General features: G+C 42.3%; 1 protein-coding gene across 6 annotated transcripts in view; it reads right to left on the bottom strand.

Annotated features, from left to right (window-relative positions):
- Positions 1-18,503, bottom strand: part of LRRK1 (leucine rich repeat kinase 1) — an 81,412-nt gene that overhangs the window by 43,176 nt on the left and 19,733 nt on the right. For 5 of the 6 annotated variants that reach the window (XR_012837352.1, XM_075763907.1, XM_075763908.1 and 2 more), the window contains 8 exons: positions 15,774-15,937; positions 14,745-14,916; positions 12,206-12,385; positions 11,442-11,590; positions 2,852-3,078; positions 2,221-2,348; positions 1,794-1,957; positions 954-1,091 (listed from right to left, as the gene is read on the bottom strand). Coding sequence is in view for 5 of the 6 variants with exons in the window: in XM_075763907.1 (XP_075620022.1) it covers positions 954-1,091; positions 1,794-1,957; positions 2,221-2,348; positions 2,852-3,078; positions 11,442-11,590; positions 12,206-12,385; positions 14,745-14,916; positions 15,774-15,937 (1,322 nt within the window). In the remaining variant the exon portion in view is untranslated. The remainder of the gene's footprint in view (positions 1-953; positions 1,092-1,793; positions 1,958-2,220; positions 2,349-2,851; positions 3,079-11,441; positions 11,591-12,205; positions 12,386-14,744; positions 14,917-15,773; positions 15,938-18,503) is intronic. The other variant, XM_075763910.1, reaches the window with a different exon arrangement.

Below are 18,503 nucleotides of genomic sequence, written 5' to 3'. Positions count from 1 at the left end.
CTTTGAAGACAGATGATCAGCAGAGATTGATTGCACTGAGATCTTCTCTGATGCCTTGTACTGGTGCCTTCACATCCCTCTGCAGCCTCTGACCAGTGGCACCCAAAGAAATGTGCCCTGAAGCACCATCTAGTGTTTAATATCGGTCATGGTAGCTCCCACCCACTGGGCTTATTTTTAATGCATTCAGAAAAAACAAGTTTCAGAGACAATAGTCCATAGGATTAATTCTATTTCAGAAGACATATGCCAATTGAAAACAAATGGTTACCAGAAAGCAAGGCCAAATCTTCAGGGATCATTAAAAACAATTGAGGGAGCAAATGACCTTCAGCACTCTTCTTCCAGACCGGAACAAGAGGCACCTTTGCCACAGACTCCCAAAATCCAAATCTGACATGGAAATCAACCATCACTTCTGCATCCTTCTCACAGAGACCAGCAGTGAAAATCACGAAACTTCCACACAAAGTTTGACCTCTGTTTCTACCTCCATGACCCTGAGTTTCATAATCTGGAAGGGAAGCTTGGAGGAAACCCCCAAGTTCTGCTTAGTTTCATGTCACGACCATGTGAAGCCACAAATTCTGAAGAACTTTGATGTAGAACTATGATTCTGTGATGTCCACTGGCAAGAATTAATCTATGAGCTTAAAGATAAGAGAGATGTCAACTAGCATTGTTTAGGGCATTCAAACACACTATTTTCAACATAGAAAGACTAATCCTTAATTACACAACACTGGCGTGCCAACTTAAGAAAAAACACAACTGTTTGTGAGTACACTTAAGTACATCTGTATTTGGTTGGAGCTGCTCAGAGGCTCCGTGCAATTTCTGTGTTCATCAACTCAAAACAGCAGGTAGTCTCCTACCTTAACCAGGCAGCCACTGCTACACCTTCAGTCTGAGTAGGTATTAAGTACTGTGAAGTGGGAAGAAATGACACTTACTTCAAGCTGGAAGAGTCCCGGTGGAACCTCTTTTAGTGAGTTTTCAGAAAAATCCACTTCTCTGAGGTGATTTTTCCAGAAAATAGTCAACGCATCAGGTAGGAATTCCAGTGAGTTTCTAGATGCTTTACAACATTTCTGGAAAACATAAAAGAAAAAAAAAACATCCACAGAGTAGTAATCATCTCTTTAAATAATGAGGTAGATCAGCTGCCACATGTTTAAAGCATTCATAAATTCATTCCAGGTGATCTCTTTAGATATTTTGATCTACATAAATTATTGTGCATGCAGGCACATAGGATTTACTAAGGAGATGCGGTATCTTAATTGATGGGCAAATTCTTTGGTGGGCAAAAAGTATTTCAAAAGTTATTTTGAAAATTATCCCCATTTGCTTTTCAACCATAAACAAACACTTCACCAAAGCACACTGTTCTCCTGCTATCCCTGTAATAACAAGGAATAAAGTCACAGTGATGGGTGGATATAGATGCCCTGGGTTTGGGCAAAGTTAACTTTGAATGAGGTCTGAGTGTTCTGTAAAATGATCCTAACAATACCTCTGCTCATATGAACTACAGAGAAAATGAATACATCCATCCAAGACATGTTTCTAGAAGTTTTCCACCAATGCCCTCAACATGGTGAGAACAGGGTAGAACCTCAGAAAGACTTGATCTGAGACCCATAAACCGAATCAGGCAGGGGCATCCCTACAGAAACAGAGCAACCTTTTAGCCTAAGATGTCTAACAGCTTTTTAAGCATCACAGTATATTTTTTGCATTGTTTCAACAGCTTTTTCAGCCTCTGACTCTGTCAGAGCAGTTTGACTTACCAAGGGGCAGGCCCAGGGATCTGGAAACACTTTCAGCTGATTTCTGGAAACATTCAGTATGTTTAGGGACTTGAAGCAGTATAGAAAAACCGTTGGAAGTTCCACCAACCTGTTGTCAGAGACGTCAAACTCCTGCAGCTTCCTTAAACCAATCCAATTAGTTGCTAGAAAACAAGAAACATTGCAGAATTGGTGTAAGCATGACAGCAGTCTGATCCAGCAAGATGCTGCATACTTGCTAGGTAAGAGCAAAGGATTTCACAAGTGCTAAAAAACAACCAGGCCTGTTCACGTACTTTGGCCAAAGGATTGAGAGATGCTAAGCATCTCTAGCTAATACTGTCTTTAAGTCATTATTATAACAGTCTGGGGTTCTCCTGTACAGATCGGACCTTGAAATGTAAGCATAACACTGGACTGTACGTACTGTTTTCCTCGTCAAATAACTTTTCCATATAATTTTTGGAAGCGATGAGTTTTTTAAGGTTTTTAAGATGGAGGAATCCAGAAGGGAGAGTAGAGAGCCTGTTGCTGGATACGTCAATCTCCAGTAACCTGTGAGTACAGAACATAGGCATCAAGAAAATGCTAGCGAAGACTCCTGTTTACCATAGACATCTATTTTACCAGGACAGCTTTAGATCTGAATGAAAGCAGCTGAAGTGTGTTCTCACAAGGCAAAGCAAAGAACCCTATTTAGAAAATTAACCCTTCCAGGGAGCAGACAGAGGTAGTCTGGATAGATAGCAGATCAGGTACTTGAGACCAGTCAGCTCAAGGCTTAGACTTAGAGGAGTGGGGCTCACCAAAAGAGAAAAGCAGAAGCAATATGAGACAATACAGGAATAAAATTCCCTGCAATTGTCCTGACAACTAACTTGGAAACACTAAGAATGCAAAAGGGCAAATCTTAAGTTAAACCTTGCAGCTGACAGAAAATAAACCAAGAAGATCCTGCATGTGCTCTTCACTTACACAGTTTCACACAAGCACAACTGACTCATTTGCACCTGCTCTCTGTATGGGCTCAGTTTGCTGTAGGCATCTAGCGCACACACCTTGTGCATATAATTTCATCGGATGACTGTATGCTGGGTAACTCTGTCAGCTGATTGTCAACCAGGCTGAGCTTCCTGAGGTTTATCAGGCCCCACGGAATCACGGATGGAAGGGAGACCAGGCAGTTGGCAGAGAGATCCAGTTCAGTTATCTGACAGGAGATATCAATCAGCCAGTCCAGATCCACCCAGGGCAGTTTGAGGTTTGACCAGTTCACACACAAAGTCTGCATATGACAAAGAAAGAAGAGAAAATCACGTTAGTAAAATCCAAATTGCTCTCAGCCTGTGTTACACTGCTAGGAATCTGGCAGATCACAGCACAGACCATAAACATTTTGCTCACTTGCCAATCTGCTTCTAGGATGAAATCATGCCTGGATATCAGCAGCCCCCACCATATAACTGCTCCATGATGTCACTCCAAAGACCATGAGCAAGCACAAGCTGGGGACCTGGACTCTTTCACCTGTCCACACACCAGCTCCAGTGTGCTCCACAAAGGGTGAGCTGCCCTTGCCTGAAATCAGCACTCTCATCTGAGAGTGGGACAGACTCTAATGTTTGTTCATCCAACAAAGTGCAGTGAGTTTCTGTGAGGCTGGGCATTCACACTCTACATTAGCAGTGCGATATGGACAGATCATGGAAACCATCCTCAGTCCAAACTCTGCAGCCCGAACCCCATTCTGTCTCTTGGACATGGTCTGCATTGCTGCTCAGGGCTCCAGGGGACTCTGAACACCAACAGAGGCCACGAAGGTCCAGAGGAAACCCTGTGGAGCAGTCAGCCTCTGAAACGCCTAAGGATCACTGCTTGTGCAGCTGTAGACAGGACAGGGACAGATCTACTGAGGGTGGTAATGACTTCTTAGGAGGAGGCCTGTTGCTGGAATAATTAATATATGCCCAGGCACTGCTCTTCCATCTTAAACCTTACAACCAGCAGTCAAACCATTCTGGGAAGGTTTAGGTTTCGCAAAGCAACATCTGGGAAAGGCAAAGAAAGGCAAGCAACCTCTTGTAAAGCATTTCTAAACACTAGAAATTTGCTCACTATCGTTTAGGAAGATAGTTTCTGAGAAACATGATTTTGGCAGTTGCCTTCTTTGTAGATAACATAACATTTTGCTGGTTTTGACAGTAAGATGAGGAAGTTGTTTTATCCTCTTTTGGAAAAAAATCCAAAAGCTGTTGTGAAAAGGCATAACAAGTTATTTCAGGCTCCAGCTTGGACAGAAGAAAACATGAACACATAATGATCATCAATGCAAATGAACAACCCAAAGCTTCATTTTCAAGATCACCTCATTGCATTCCAATGAGATCTATGTTCCAAAATACACATTTTTAAAATGTTAGTCCCAAAGCATTTTCATAAGCTCAGTGTTTTTGATATAACTCATCCCAAAGACAGCGTCAATGAAGCGATCGTTAATTCTCCACCAGGAGGCAGCAAGGACCCGACAGCAAATTTCATTTGCTTTCCAGTTCCCAGTATTTAGCACTTAAGATTTTTAACCCCAAATTTAAAATGAAAAGGAATATATTTTGGGAAGCGAGAGAAAGAAAAGGGAAACAAATGTCTATCTCAAATGCTTATTTGAGACTCAGAACTCCAAGTAATGAAGATCACACAGTTCAAATGTTTAGGAGAATGGAATAAAGGGTAAGCACAAACAGTTGCACTTTTTAGAAGTTGACAGTAGCAACACTTAGCGTAGACATAGTGCTTTTCAAATGTTCACTAGTGAAGCCTCAGGACAGCCCTGCAAATATGAACGGAAATACTATGCCCATTGCATCACTGGGGAAACCAAGGCAGAGAGCACAAGCTGTTTGTCTAAGGAGCCATTCACCGCCATGCCATAAGGCATCCATATAAAACACAGCAAGCCAGTAGCAACAAGAAATCAAATTTAGCAGAGTATCCACTGCTACTACAAAATATACAGTACCTCATGGGAGTTATACTGCAAAGTTTTCACACTGGCACTAAACATGTTCTGCTTTACTGTTAGATTTTCCAAGTCTGTATATTTATCAGCTTCCTGCTTACAAACTCTTGTTTTAAATTCTGCATGTAGTTCTCTGTAATTTTCTTTTCAGCTGTTAACAGCCCAAGCTGTGCTTGTTTACATCACTGGACAGCTCTCAGTTGTGATTTACAGTAACAGAGTATAAACACACAGGTCAGATTCCCTTTTCCATCCCTAGCCACCCTACACTGCAGGAGAGATGTAGGGATGTGATATTGATGCTAAGGGATGTGATATTGATGCTAAGGGACTGGAAGATCTTCCCAGCAGGAGGAAATCTTACTGGGGAAGAGCACATTTGTGCTGAGGCACTTGACTATTTTTTATGGCTCCTTTAATTGCCTCAAGAGCTCAGAACAGGAGCCAGATCTCTAAATCCAAGTAATGCAGGAAACCAGCTCTACACTACAAATGAGAACTTCAAGAAGTATTGATATCTGGGCACTACCCTGTCTTATAACATTATTGCTCTCTATTTTAGAGAGAGAATTTTCAGCTGGTTTAGCTTCCAGTCGAGATCACCAAAAGCCAACTTACAACAGTACTGATGCAAGAGGAGGGAGAAGTGATGGCTGGGGAGAGGAGGGCAGCATCACTATAGCTCCATCCTAGATCAGCTAAATTTGTCCCTGATAGAAATACAACTTAATCAGCAATGAAATTTTTTTACTGATGTTGTTTATACCATATTGTGGTTTATAGCGATGCCAGCAAAAGCCTTTTTATGCCAGGACAATTAAATATACACCATGACTTCTGCTCATACAGAAAAAAACCCATCATACTCCTATCTGGATAAAATAACATGCTCTGCATTAGTAAAATCACATACCGCTCTTAGGAAAGAGTTAAGAAAAGGCCTGATCCCCAACTACACATGCTTCATGAAGATTTTGAATGGGAATAGTCTCTTCAGGCTAGACAAGAAAGGTGTAACAAAGATCCAGCTGCTGAAAGTATAATACAAGCACAGCCTGCCTAGATATGTAAGAAATGCTTTAACAGGGAATTAGACATTTTAACAACCAACACTGGCTGGCAATGCATACTCCGTCCTGATCCTTTCTTTCCAGGAATGAAAATTTTTTTCAAAAGTTATGCTGAGAGTCAGCCAAAATGGGGGCGGAGGGGTTAAATCAGAATGAATAGGGGAAAATCCAAGCTTCTAAGCAGCAGTTCCAGACATGTCTATTGTCTTAAAAATTAACTGCTAGTAAGGAAGGGGCTTCCTGCTTACCCATATCATTGTCAAGACATGGGGTATGGAACTGCTAAAGGTTACAGAAAGGTGGATTTGTCTCAGCCTATCAGACCTATCAATTATCTCCTGTAACCACCACAAAGCCCTTGCTCAGAGGGAGTCTAAACCTCAAAAATGAAGCCATGGAGATCAGCCATGCTCTTTCCTCTATTTCCCTTTACAGCTTGCTATCTGCCAGCAGAAGGGAACAGCAACGCCCTTCACAGAGATCTCAGGCAGTGGCTGAAGCAGCCTTTTACTGACATCCATGACCAGAGTATCCAATCCCTTGAATTATTCACATATTTTACCCAAACAACCGGCAGCAAGAATATTGAGAATTACAGCCAAAAACCTGGCCAAATATTCCATGCAAAAGGCTATCCACAGGTCTTTAAGTCACATAGAGGATGCACATAAACCACACAGGGTTTTGAAACTCTGGCAGTGATGGGAACAAAGGCCGGGAGCGCTGGCTTGCTCCTTAGGTTTCCTCCTCACAGGAGAAAGTAGGCTCTCGTGGTTGTGATCCTGAATTCAGACTCCAGAGCCCCAGACTTCTTGTGTGACACCTCTCACTGTCTCAGGCTACCCAGACTCTGTTTGCCAGTCCATATAATGGGACAGTAGCATTTCCCCTTCTCTCAGGGAAGCCAGGAGTAAAAAAGCACTACGGACTTCAACTCCCTCTTTTCTCTTCCTGCTTAATTAAACAGCTCCCAACAAAACTGCAAATAAAAAAAAATCAGAAAAAAGAACTGATGGTGCTTATCCCCTCTCTCAGTTCCTGCTCTGTTTCAAGATGATGCTCTTTACAGCAGGCCCAGGCTCTTATTCCAGTATAAAAAAAGTACTTGTCCTTGAGTACACCGATGAATGCAGTAATAATATCTATAGCCTGCTTTTAGCGGGTGCAAGCAGGACCATGCGTCTCATTTCAGACTGATACTCATCTCTATTTTGCATTTAGATTGCTGTATATCATTTACCTCAAAAATGCAGAGCCATGGCCTCAGGGTACTTAATGTGATAGAAAGATACCTGCAGAATTCAGATAGTGACTTCTAAAACCACAGACCAGATTGTGAAAACCAAAACCTGCTATGAATGCTGCAGTATAGGTGTCCCCCATCTGCCAGGTAGCTTTTTGGATCTCCTTGCACTGAGTCCTCCTCCTCACCCAGAGCCTGGGACTGACAGTGTCTCTTCTGCCTGACTGCTACAAACTGGAGGATCAGCCAAGCCCCTTCACCTGACTTGGGGACAGTGGGACAAATTCACCTTCGTGCTCGTACCCTGATGTCAGTGGAGTTACATTAGGGATTCACTTTGCTCAGCACTCTGTGGTGAAAACGTAATTAAGTGAAAGAAAGCCTAACAGCAATGTCATGAAGAGAGGGGATTTCCTCCCCAACTCATACTTAATCATCTCCACTATCTTCCCAGAAAAGCCCATTTCTTTGATGCCAAAGGTCTGTGATGCTGAACTTGCAGAGGCCAATGATCAGCTCAACCCTTCTCCACTTGGCACTGGCTGGTGAGCTCTGTGCTCAAATGAGAGAGGCTGTCAGCTCCCACGCATAGCCTGACTCTGGGCAGCTTACTGCTCTTCAGAAGGGCAAGGAAAACCTCCATAGACTCCCCTCTCCTGCTGAGGAAAGAATTTCTCAATATGAGTCCTGAAAACTAAATGGAAATCTACTGCAGTGATGTCAGGGGACGCACTGAGGAAGACAAGAGACTGGAAATTGTGCAAAGGCAAGAAACCCCACTGCTCTTGGGCAAACAATGAACTACAAATAAAAAAAAATAGTTACTTAGATTTGAGACCTTTTGGTAAGGTGATTAAAAAAGGCTGTTGTGCATTCCTCCTAACTGACATGACATGCCCCAACAGAACCTTGCTCTTGCCAGGATATTCCTGACAGGATATTCTGAGGACACTGATCTAATTCCTCCATCAATAATGCTGCTGAGAATCCTGAGTGGGACTGCTGCAGATTTCTGTACCAATGGTGATGTAACTGAGATTAGCCATGCAGTGGATAAAAAAAAAATCAGAGGAAGATCACACACATACACATAGATTTATATGCTTGTGTATAAAATTCTTGGCAAAACATTTCCTTGGGAAAATCATAGAATCATAGAATGGTTTGGGTTGGAAGGGACCTTAAAGATCATCTAGTTCCAACCCCCTGCCATGGGCAGGGACACCCTCCACTAGACCACGTTGCCCAAAGGCTCATCCAACCTGGCCTTAAACGCTTCCAGGGATGGGGCATCCACAGCCTCTCTGGGTGAGTGCCTCACCACTCTAACAGTAAAGAATTTCTTTCTCACATCTAATCTGAATCGACCCTCCTTCAGCTTAAACCTGTTCCCCCTTGTCCTGTCACTACACTCCCTGATAAACAGTCCCTCACCATCTTTCCTGTACCCCCTTCAGGTACTGGAAGGCTGCAATTAGATCTCCCTGGAGCCTTCTTTTCTCCAGGCTGAACAACCCCAACTCTCAGCCTGTCCTCATAGCAGAGGTGCTCCAGCCAGTTTAAGCTCTTTTCTGGTCTGTAATGGGGAAAAAAGTATATTTAACACTGCACACACTGGAAAGTTATGTGTATCTCCATGCTGATTACACCTATTGAAGTCTAGAATCTGTGCCCAGCCACTTTACTGCACGGGGTCTTTCTGGCATTTGTTACCTGTTCCTGTAAAAATGGAGCACTTCCTCTCTTTAGCAAGACAGTGGTTTGCTGTGGGCATAAATTTACACCAGGGAAGAAAAAAAAAAAATAAGAGAAACAGATAATAGAAAAATGAAATGTAACTCCTCTTGTCTCAGCAAAGGCAGCACTATGCACGATGCAATGGCTGCCTGGAAGGTGTGGCAGCTAAACTGAGCTCTGCAACCACATTTTATGCATAGCTGGTAGCATTCACTACTGTGAAATCAACTGGAGGTCAACTGTGCAGTGTTTTCACTTAAAGAGAGCACAGATGGGACAAACCCTTTTGAAGTTCTGGGCTCACTGTGAAATGATCGGTGCTCGGTCTGGTCTGTCCAAGAGGAGTGACTTTCTGACATCCAGCTGGCTGCCATACACATCGCAGTCTCCACATAATCCTTTTCTGCTTCCTCTCGGTGCAAAATGCACCACAGCACTTACACAAGGAGACTTACATTTGTGAACCTTAAGAGATACGAAGAAAGCACTGAGGCAGCTTGTTTGCAGTCGTGTTTTAAAAAAATTATCCGGATGTGTGACTATCACTTCCCAGAGACTGGAGCTCTGCAGACAAACTAGGACAAATCTTTCTGAATTTGGCCCAGTCTGCCAAAATGAATTCAAAGACAAAGCATTAACTAAGCAAACATATTAAAAATAAACAGCTATTAGAAGAATCAAGGTCAAGTTTCTGCATCTGTTTTTTTTCAGGCTTTTTTTCTTCTTTTTTGCTTTTTCTTTTTTTTAAACCAGGCCCTTCTGGCAATTAGCTGACTGCTCTCTTCTTCACTCAGGGTGTGACAACAGCAAAGCTGAGTCATTTTTACAGCAGCTAAGTTAAACATTGCCAGCAAGTTCACATGGAAAACAGACCTCTTCCCTGTGATTCAAACATATATTCCAAGTTTATTCAAGCTGAATTATCCAGTTAGTTGGATTTTTTCCCCTTCTAAAAGGCACGTAGTTTTATCAACTCTTATCCAGAAACATCTAGTTTCCTTTTATTTACCTGTCAACGAAACTAAGAATCCCACAGGGAGGCCTCTAAATCTGCTGATTGAACCTAATGAAGTCAAGCTCACCTATGCGGACTGTAGTCCCTAACATTTACAGTATTGTCAGGAATCCAGTGAGACAGGGTTTTGGCAGGAAAATAGAGAACGTAGAAGTTCCTAACACTATGAAAACCTCTCTGCTTATTTTTACTTAACACCAAAGCGGAATTAACACCCCACAATGTTACGAGCTGAGCAAACAGATACTCAACTGGCAATGGGATTCACGCAGACAGAGCCTTGATCAAAAAATTTCCCTCACAATTTTTTATTGCAAAATGCTTATGAACTGATGAAAACTGTAACTATTGAAAGCTCAGGGCTGTGATGCTCTGATTGAGTGCTGGTTCATCTACATACTGAGGGGAAAACCAAAAAATACCTGATAACTAGATTGATGGATAGAAGTAGAAGTAATATGAAATATTATGTGCTTCCCTATAAAGCAGTACCAGTGTGTGCTATGAGACATTTTTCAGTTCTGAATAAAGGAGACTTGAACAACAGAGATTACAAGAATGAAAAATATAGCCTAGTTATATACAAAGCTACATGCTAATGATGAAATGCAGTATACCCTGCATGAAAACAATGCCACTCATCTGTAGACCTCAAAGCATCACCACCATGTATTAAGCTTTACAACAGCTGTGAGACATGAGGAGTTTAAATCTCTCCATTTTACAGAGGAAGAAATATAGATGCAAATGAATTATCAAAATTGTCAAAAGGCTGTCAGTGGCTAAGTAGTGAACAGAGTTCTTGTCAACCTAAAATGGCTTCAATTGCTTTCTGTTGGCCTCTATGTCCCATCAAAAAACATTTCAGCTCAACTAATAGGATCTGATCACAGATGATGCTCTCCATGCTGCTCCAGAAAGCCGGATCTGTCCTGAGCAAGTAGCAGTAAAGGCTACCAGCCATCTTTTACTCATGAGGATCTGAAGTAGGGAAGAATATATTTTGAGCAGATGTCAGCTTGCTCTATCCATGCTCCACGTTAACAAAAAGCCACATGAGCCTATTTGTACATGCTGTATCTGAACAGACACAGGGGAAGAGAAGCATTTACATGCTTAGGTTTGTGTCATGCTAACACTTCAGGACAGCACAGAGCTCATGGTGTTACCTTGCAACCAAAATGCACAACAGAAACCTAAACGAAGTGATGATCCTGGGTCTCAGAGGAAGCCTGTGGTAATGCTTATTTCTCTGGAAGACTTTGAGCACAAAGTCAATGTTTCCTTTCCACAGTATATGCCTGGTTCACATGTTGATGTTAAAATTGCGAAGCTGAAGCTGCTACACACAGTGTCTTCTACAATAATGCCATTTAAAGGCCTAATGTTTTACACCTTGCAATTCAGCATTGGCATGAAAGCCACTTGTTCTCTAAATGGGTAGCAAACAACAAGGCTCTTAGCTGAGAAGAATCACCAGCCACATGGTATGCAAAGACAAATATCAATTATTAACATGATGCTCCATTAAAAGAATGTCTCTTCAGACAGGTAAGTGGCTACTTACTGGTTTTGCTGGAGCACTACCTGGTAGTGGGCTCGTCTCAATGAAATACTTCCTCAGAAGGTGTTTGCTCGATTCAGGACTGTCCATCAGGATGTAGGAACAAAAGAAAGCTCCATTCCGTAATAAAAACACAGCTACATCTTCATTCCCTTTAGAGAAAAGACAGATTGTCTGTTCTCTTCTTCTCATGTAAATGAATCAACAAGGAGCTGAACAGAAATCCTAAAACAGAACTTCTGAAAAAAACCCATGGGGGTGTGCAAAAAGGGAACTGAACTGTATAAAGACTGTTTCCTCCAGTGATAGGATTTAGTTTGGTCAAACTGAGACAGCAAAGACACTATATAAAAGCACTGGCACAGGCTTGCTTTTTTTTCTCTTTTTCCCCTGTCTTATTAAACTATACACACAGCTGTGCTTTGAAGTGTAAATTATTCAGCCTAAATCAAGCATGTGTGCCAGAGTGTCCATAACAATAATGCTTTTACTTGCAAGATTTCTAATTTTGAAGGGTCTTTTCCCTAGGAGTTATAAGAGGAAAGTTCAGCCTCTCAGCATTTACAGTGATCTACCTTGGGAAGTCCCTGACTTAAATTTGGCTAAGTCAAAAGACTCAGAGCCAATTTTATTTTAATTTACCCCACTGGAAATCCAGAACAATTCCAGGAAAGCCAGTCCACACCGATATCTTCCTAGATGGGAACAACTCAGTTTAAAAGACATTGCAGAAAAGGGGCAAAGTTCTGAAGCATGCAAATACATACCTGCCTTTATAGCAGCATACAGGGGCAACCGTATAAGAACTGGAAACTCATTCCTCCTGACTGCACAGCTCTCTGGGTCAGCACTGTACGCACGAATTAAGAGTTTTACTATGTCCAAATGTCCCTGCTGGCAGGCTATGGCCAGCATCCAGTTCAGGAGTTGTTGGCAAGTACTAGGACCTACCGAAAAGATATGGCATTTGACTTAGTTGATGCCACTGGGCAATAGTCATCCATAAATAATGGCTATGGAAAGGGTATAGGGTGAAGCCCCCGAAGATAAAGGAGCAGACTGCACAGCAAGGGTGTGTTACGGAAGAGCCCTAAGCTGGTCAGGCACAAATTTTTCAGCTTCGTTTAACTGTTCTTCATTACCTACCCAGCTAACGGGCGAACTTATTTGACTGTCCTTGATCTAATCATGCATAAGCTGGCAACAGCGGAAGGTTTAAAGAATGGCTGGTAGGTTGCCAGCAGAAAAATCAAACATCTAATCCCAAGCAGAGGTGGCAAAGAATGACCAGGACTGCCTTTGCATCCAGAGACAACAGGCCTGATCCAACAGATGTTAGATCCAAACATCCAAGATAGGCCACTTCTTCCAAGTTCATGAGAGAGGATACAAAGAACAGGTAAAACCACCTGACTTTTCATGCTACTGGATGAATAAAATAAAAATAAATGTTTCAGACAACACAAAATAATTCTTTTAGTTTGTTTTCACTGGAAGCCAAAGTCTCCCACAAAAAATTTAATTTCCCCTTGAAACATTTCATTTTGGGTGAATTCTTTGCTATCAATTCATAGTAAAGCTAGACAAATGCCATTTAAGGCCAAAAACTAAAATACAATGTTCTGATTTCTGCATGAATTTGCTAATGTTTTAGTTATCCCCAAACTGCTTTTTTTTGCTAAATTAATGTTTTGCCTGTAAAACATTGCTTTCCTCTAGGTGTGCATAATTCTGCGCAGGTAACTAAATGCCTGTGACAGGATTATTTCTGCTAACAGTAAATAGTCCTCAAATCTTCCCCAATTTACAGTATCACCTCCATTTACTTAACAAATTCACATCCCCTTTGAAATCCCCTTACAGAAACATCCACAAGCCCAAGTTTACACGTCAACTTTTTTTGCAGTTTCTTCATATAGAAATTACATCGCTCTTTGCACTCTAAACAACTTGACTAAATCGCTCGCCCGCATGCTGCAAAAAACGGGCTCCACTTCAGCTGTAAGCCACAGAAGTTCACACTGAGCCAGAGAGAATCACTGCAGTGCATTAGCCAAACTGCATATTCACGCAATTTAGTCCTAAGCCCTGTGATTGGTTTCTGTGTAACTTCCCAGGGAAATAAATGGAAAGTCCTGCACAAAAACTTCTGAAAGCTGCTGTTTGTATAGACCACCTCCCCTGACCCCCTGAAGCAAGGGGAATTTGGTCAGTTCTGAACTGAGCTAAGTTTCCAGAAACTACTGAAGTCACTTTTCATTACTGAGAGTATTACATTAATATAATTTAATTTTTGCTAATAGGTTTACAAAACGAGAGTTGTCAGCCTCCTTTCTGGCTGAAGGAAATACTATGCCTAATTGCATCCCCCAAACTGGAACTCTTCTTTTGTTTATCAGTGCTCTAGCAGTTCAAAACCATCAAATAAGCAGGTTTCCCAACAGGTTATTCCTGTTCTCGTTGAGGTCACTGGCAAGTATATAGCGCCAGTAAGGAGCTGAGCCATATTCAGGTCAAATATTGCAGAGGCCTAGCTTAGCTGTTGCAGTTCCTGCAGCGTTTGAGGTCAAGACAGTGATTCGCCCTGGCTGCTGCGCAGGACCACCGGGCCCTGACTCCACAGAGGGTCCCGGTGAGAAGCAGCTGCCATGCCCACAGTGCCCTAAGAGAGCAAGAGGGGACCCAAACACAGTTCCTGGTCCTGACTCAGAGTAATGCTCTTTCCCCTGCCCCTGCAGCTGCCTTAAGAATTGTGTCTGGGTCTAAATATGTCTTTTTTCTGCTATAAAATAATTTTTAAAATAAAGCGTAACTAATATATAATGATGATTCTAAATAAGGAATTCCCCTGAAAGTCAAATCAAAAGGCCGAGAGCAGAGGGCGCGCTGCCAGCTGTGCACCAAACTATTACTCGCCAGACAGTCATGCTGCACTCTCACTCCCAGCACCACTATGTCTGCTGGATCAGCAGAGTGGGATGACGTTGTTTCCTGAAAATCCCTTAATTTCTCTGTGGGGTCCGGGACGTTACCCAGATGTGAGGGCTGATGGGAATGAATTGTCTAAATGGCATCTTCCTCCACTTCCCATTTGCAAACATGGAATATTTTATGCATGTGTTTTTCCACCCATGGGGGAAGTTTTCTTCAAACACAGCAGAGATTAGATCCCTCCACGCACTTTCCCATGACTAAGTCCCTCCCCTTTGAAGGAATATGAAAAAAATAAATAAATGCCTGCTTGAAGCTATAGCACACAGCTACCAAAAAGCTTGAGGACAGGCAGAGGCAATGCAATAGACTTACCATGCAAGGAATCAAGCAGCTCTTTCACAATATCCTTATGTCCAAAATACGCAGCCACCACAGCCGCATTGTCATCATTAGGTTCTGTTGGTAACACCACTAATGCTTCCTTCAGTAAATACCTCACCGCCTGCAGATCTCCATATGCTGCTGCAATACCTAAAAGCTGACACTGGTAAAGAAAATACAGTAAAATAAACTGTCTGTAAAGGGAGTGGGCAGAGAAAAAGAGCATTTCTAGAACTATGTATTTATTTGTGCCCATGCAAATGCATACCCACTGTGGTTAACTGAGAATGTCATAAACACTAGTAGCCATTATAATCATTGGTGCTGATATATTAATTATATTAATTTGTTGGGGTCTTGCTTTATAGTTTTTTCTATGGCTTTACCACAAAAGTGCCCAAGACACAGAATGGTCCATTTTTCATGGACCAACAGAAAAAACATTAGCACAGCTCTGCTACAAGGTGTAGTGTTTCCTGTTGTGGAGATGGCCAATACAGCTGGACTTGACACGCAGGTACTATCCCAAAACACTAAGATAAGTTCTGTGCAAAACGAGGGCTCTGAAGGCAGAGCCATGCAGAAGCTGGTGCAGAGGACACAGCTCCAAATGCAAGCAGCAAAATCTTCCCAGGGGGCCATTAGACATCTTTGTACTGATTGGGGAATATGTTTTTTGCTAAGTCTATAAACTGCTTCCTTTTTATGGGGAAAAATGTATTTCTCTGTTTTAGTGACCACAGCACCAGTGGCCCTCCTTGCACAGCCTCCTGTTCCTACATATGCTGTTCCCTGTGGTCTGCCTCACCCTTCTGATCAGCGCTTTCAAGGGCAAATGCTGTCCCTGAGCATATGTTTCTTAAGTGCCCCACACAACCAGTCATGTCTGGGACCCTGTAGCACCAGCATAACATATATAACTGAATAGATTTTCTGCATGAGAAATTATGCAAGACAGCAGCTTGGCATTTTGGTTTCTTTCCCAATAAAATTTGAGAAAGAGTAGTAACCTAACCCTACCTTTTCCACTTGCAGTGCAGTCTCTTCACATGACAACCTTATCAACTCTTGGGCCTTACTGGTGTCTCCAGCTTTGTAAGCATCCTGAATGCTTTCTGTCACAGGTGTCTGAATTATGGAGACTTCACCGACTGTGGACTGTTTGCCACCCATGTCCACAGTTCCTGCAGTAAGAATAGAAAAGAGGGGTCAGGAAAAAGTACCTGTTCATTACTCATGCACAGTGCAATATCAATGCACCCTGGCAACAAATGAAGGGGGTCAATTTTTTATAGTGGAATATTTACTGCACACAATTTAAAAAAAGAGGGATAAACCTCAGCACTCAGTTGCCTGATAAAAGAAAGTGATAATATGTTAAAGTACTTTCCAATAGGGACATGAAACTAAAAGGGACAGTGAGTTCCCCAATTGCTCCTGCAGGTGGTTTCCAAAGGGTGATGTGAAAGCTCACACACACCCAGACACACACGCTCTGCAGCAGCCTGCCACACTCGACCTCCTGCTGCAGGAACCAGGGAAGGGCTTACATGAGACTGGCACCTGCAGAACTTCTGAAGAAGCAAGTTGTGTGCAGCATCTCCAAAGCAATTCTCGCGTTATTAGCCTTGCTTCAGTCACATTTCATTCACCTCCTAACAGCCTCGTAAATACTGTACTTCTCCAGCACTTTTAACCAGAGCTTTATACATCTCCATGAATGTGAAAGAAATTGGGAATACTTTTACTCCGGGAAAAGAGAGTAAAAGGGGATTATGTAAGATGCCTAGTGTCACCGTGATCAATCCTGGAGAGTCTCCTAGCCTAGACTTCTTTTTTTTAAATGCCGTTAGGAGCCAGAAGAGTTTTCACATGTCAAAGATTAAAAGCTGCAAACCATTAGAGAAGATACTTGCGGTGGATGGATAACGAAGAGACAGCCATGAAGTCTCACACCCACCACCCCCAACTACCAGAGCAGGGAGAGCTGCAGGGAAGCCACTGAATTACCAGTAAGATGTTCAGGTCCACTCCCGAACGACATGCAGGACAGAGAAAAGAAGCACTTTTGACTTGAAAAGAGACCATTTCATACTCAATTTTTCCTGGTAAGCATTATTAATTATTATTGCTTATTTGCAACTGGTTAAATAAAGCCATTAAGCCCACAGATTTCCATATGTGTTAACAAGGATTTTTTTTTTTTTTTTTAATAGACACATATGTCATGCAGGGCCTAGTTTAATGCAGCCTGGAAAGAGAAGTAAATTTGAATCAATCTATAACTGTCAGTAAATATCATTGAATAATGCAGTCTGAATCACCAATACATTCTGACTAACACTTCTCATCAATTATTTAAATGAAGCTCAAATCACTCAGACATCGGAGACGGCTCCAGAGATTCATGCCATTAAAAATGTGCCCACATCAATAACCTTTCTCAGATGATGCAGAACGTGTGAAGGACAAGCAGCAGAAATCAAGGCAGACGAATGTGATGTTAAATTACAGCATAATAAACAGCATCTCAGAGTTCATGTTAATAGGTACAGTGCCTTCATAATTCTGTAGTTTAAGGGGTTATGTGGGAAAAGAATTTTATTCAGCATTTGGTCCAGTCTTTCAAAGCAGATCACTCACATGTAAGGGATCTCTACAAATATTGCATAAGATTTAATTCTCTTTTTAATGGACACCAAAAGTAGGAAATGCAAATGATTCTTAGGCAAGTAACGGTTTAAAGGGTGATAAAAGAAAGAATAAAGTAACATAGCCCTCCAATCTAAACAACGCAGAACTGGACTAGGTAAAATCAAGAAGTACAGATCCAAGCAAACACTGCAGTTACTGGAACATGTAGCCTCCCCATGCTTGGCACCCAGTGATGAAATCCTGAACCTAGAGAAAAGCACTGGAATTCCCCTTGGAGGAAAAAATGCCTCACATTGGAGATAAAAAACAGCTGGAAAGCTGAGCAGGAAGCCCTGCAAATCGAGGCTGACAAAGCACAGCAATTTCAATCTGGTTACTAAAAAAAATGCTGAAAGGAGGGACAAAATTTTACTTCTTTCCAGCCTCTATCCTCATTTGGGGGACTATCACTCAAGACCCACATCTGCAGCCAATTCCACATGTAAAGGCACATACTTTCTGCCAAAGAATTGAGCAGGGCCATCTTTCTTTTTAAATCATGGCCAGGGAAGGCAGAGGTACAAGTATTTCATGGTCAGAGATTCATTTGGGATCTGGGAGATCCTGGTGTCACTTCCTCATCTATTAGAGAGGTCTCCAGCCAACCTCTCACACATCCTGCATGCCAGAGCTCTTCTTACAGGAGCATTTTCCACCTCTCCCGCTGGAACTGCCCCACTGTGCAGGGAGGACTACCAAATCAGTTGGCCAGGGAGCACAAGGAGGACCACAATGTTGTAACTGAGGGAAGGAGGAACTCCACAAGCTAGACCCTAATCCCACGAACACTTCTGTGTTTTACCCAATGACTACTTCATGAAACTATGTGGCTAACGTGTCATGCTTCCTCTTAAATTTTTGGCCACTTCAAAATTTCTTAAGTCCTTCGAGAGCAATGGCTTAGTTACAACCACTCTTACCATCACCACTGTTTGGAGAACATGGGCTGGCCATCAGCCATCGCAGTCTGCTCATGTATGTTTAGGTGTACGCTTCTGGGTGCTCCAGGAATGGAAGAGTCACAAATGGCTGGCTTTGAAGACTTTACATGCTCCT

The sequence above is a fragment of the Balearica regulorum genome, chromosome 12 (genome assembly GCF_011004875.1).
Source record: "Balearica regulorum gibbericeps isolate bBalReg1 chromosome 12, bBalReg1.pri, whole genome shotgun sequence".
Lineage (NCBI taxonomy): Eukaryota > Metazoa > Chordata > Aves > Gruiformes > Gruidae > Balearica > Balearica regulorum.
The sequence above is the reverse complement of the archived record's forward strand: the minus strand, read 5'-3'. Positions and strand labels throughout refer to the sequence as shown.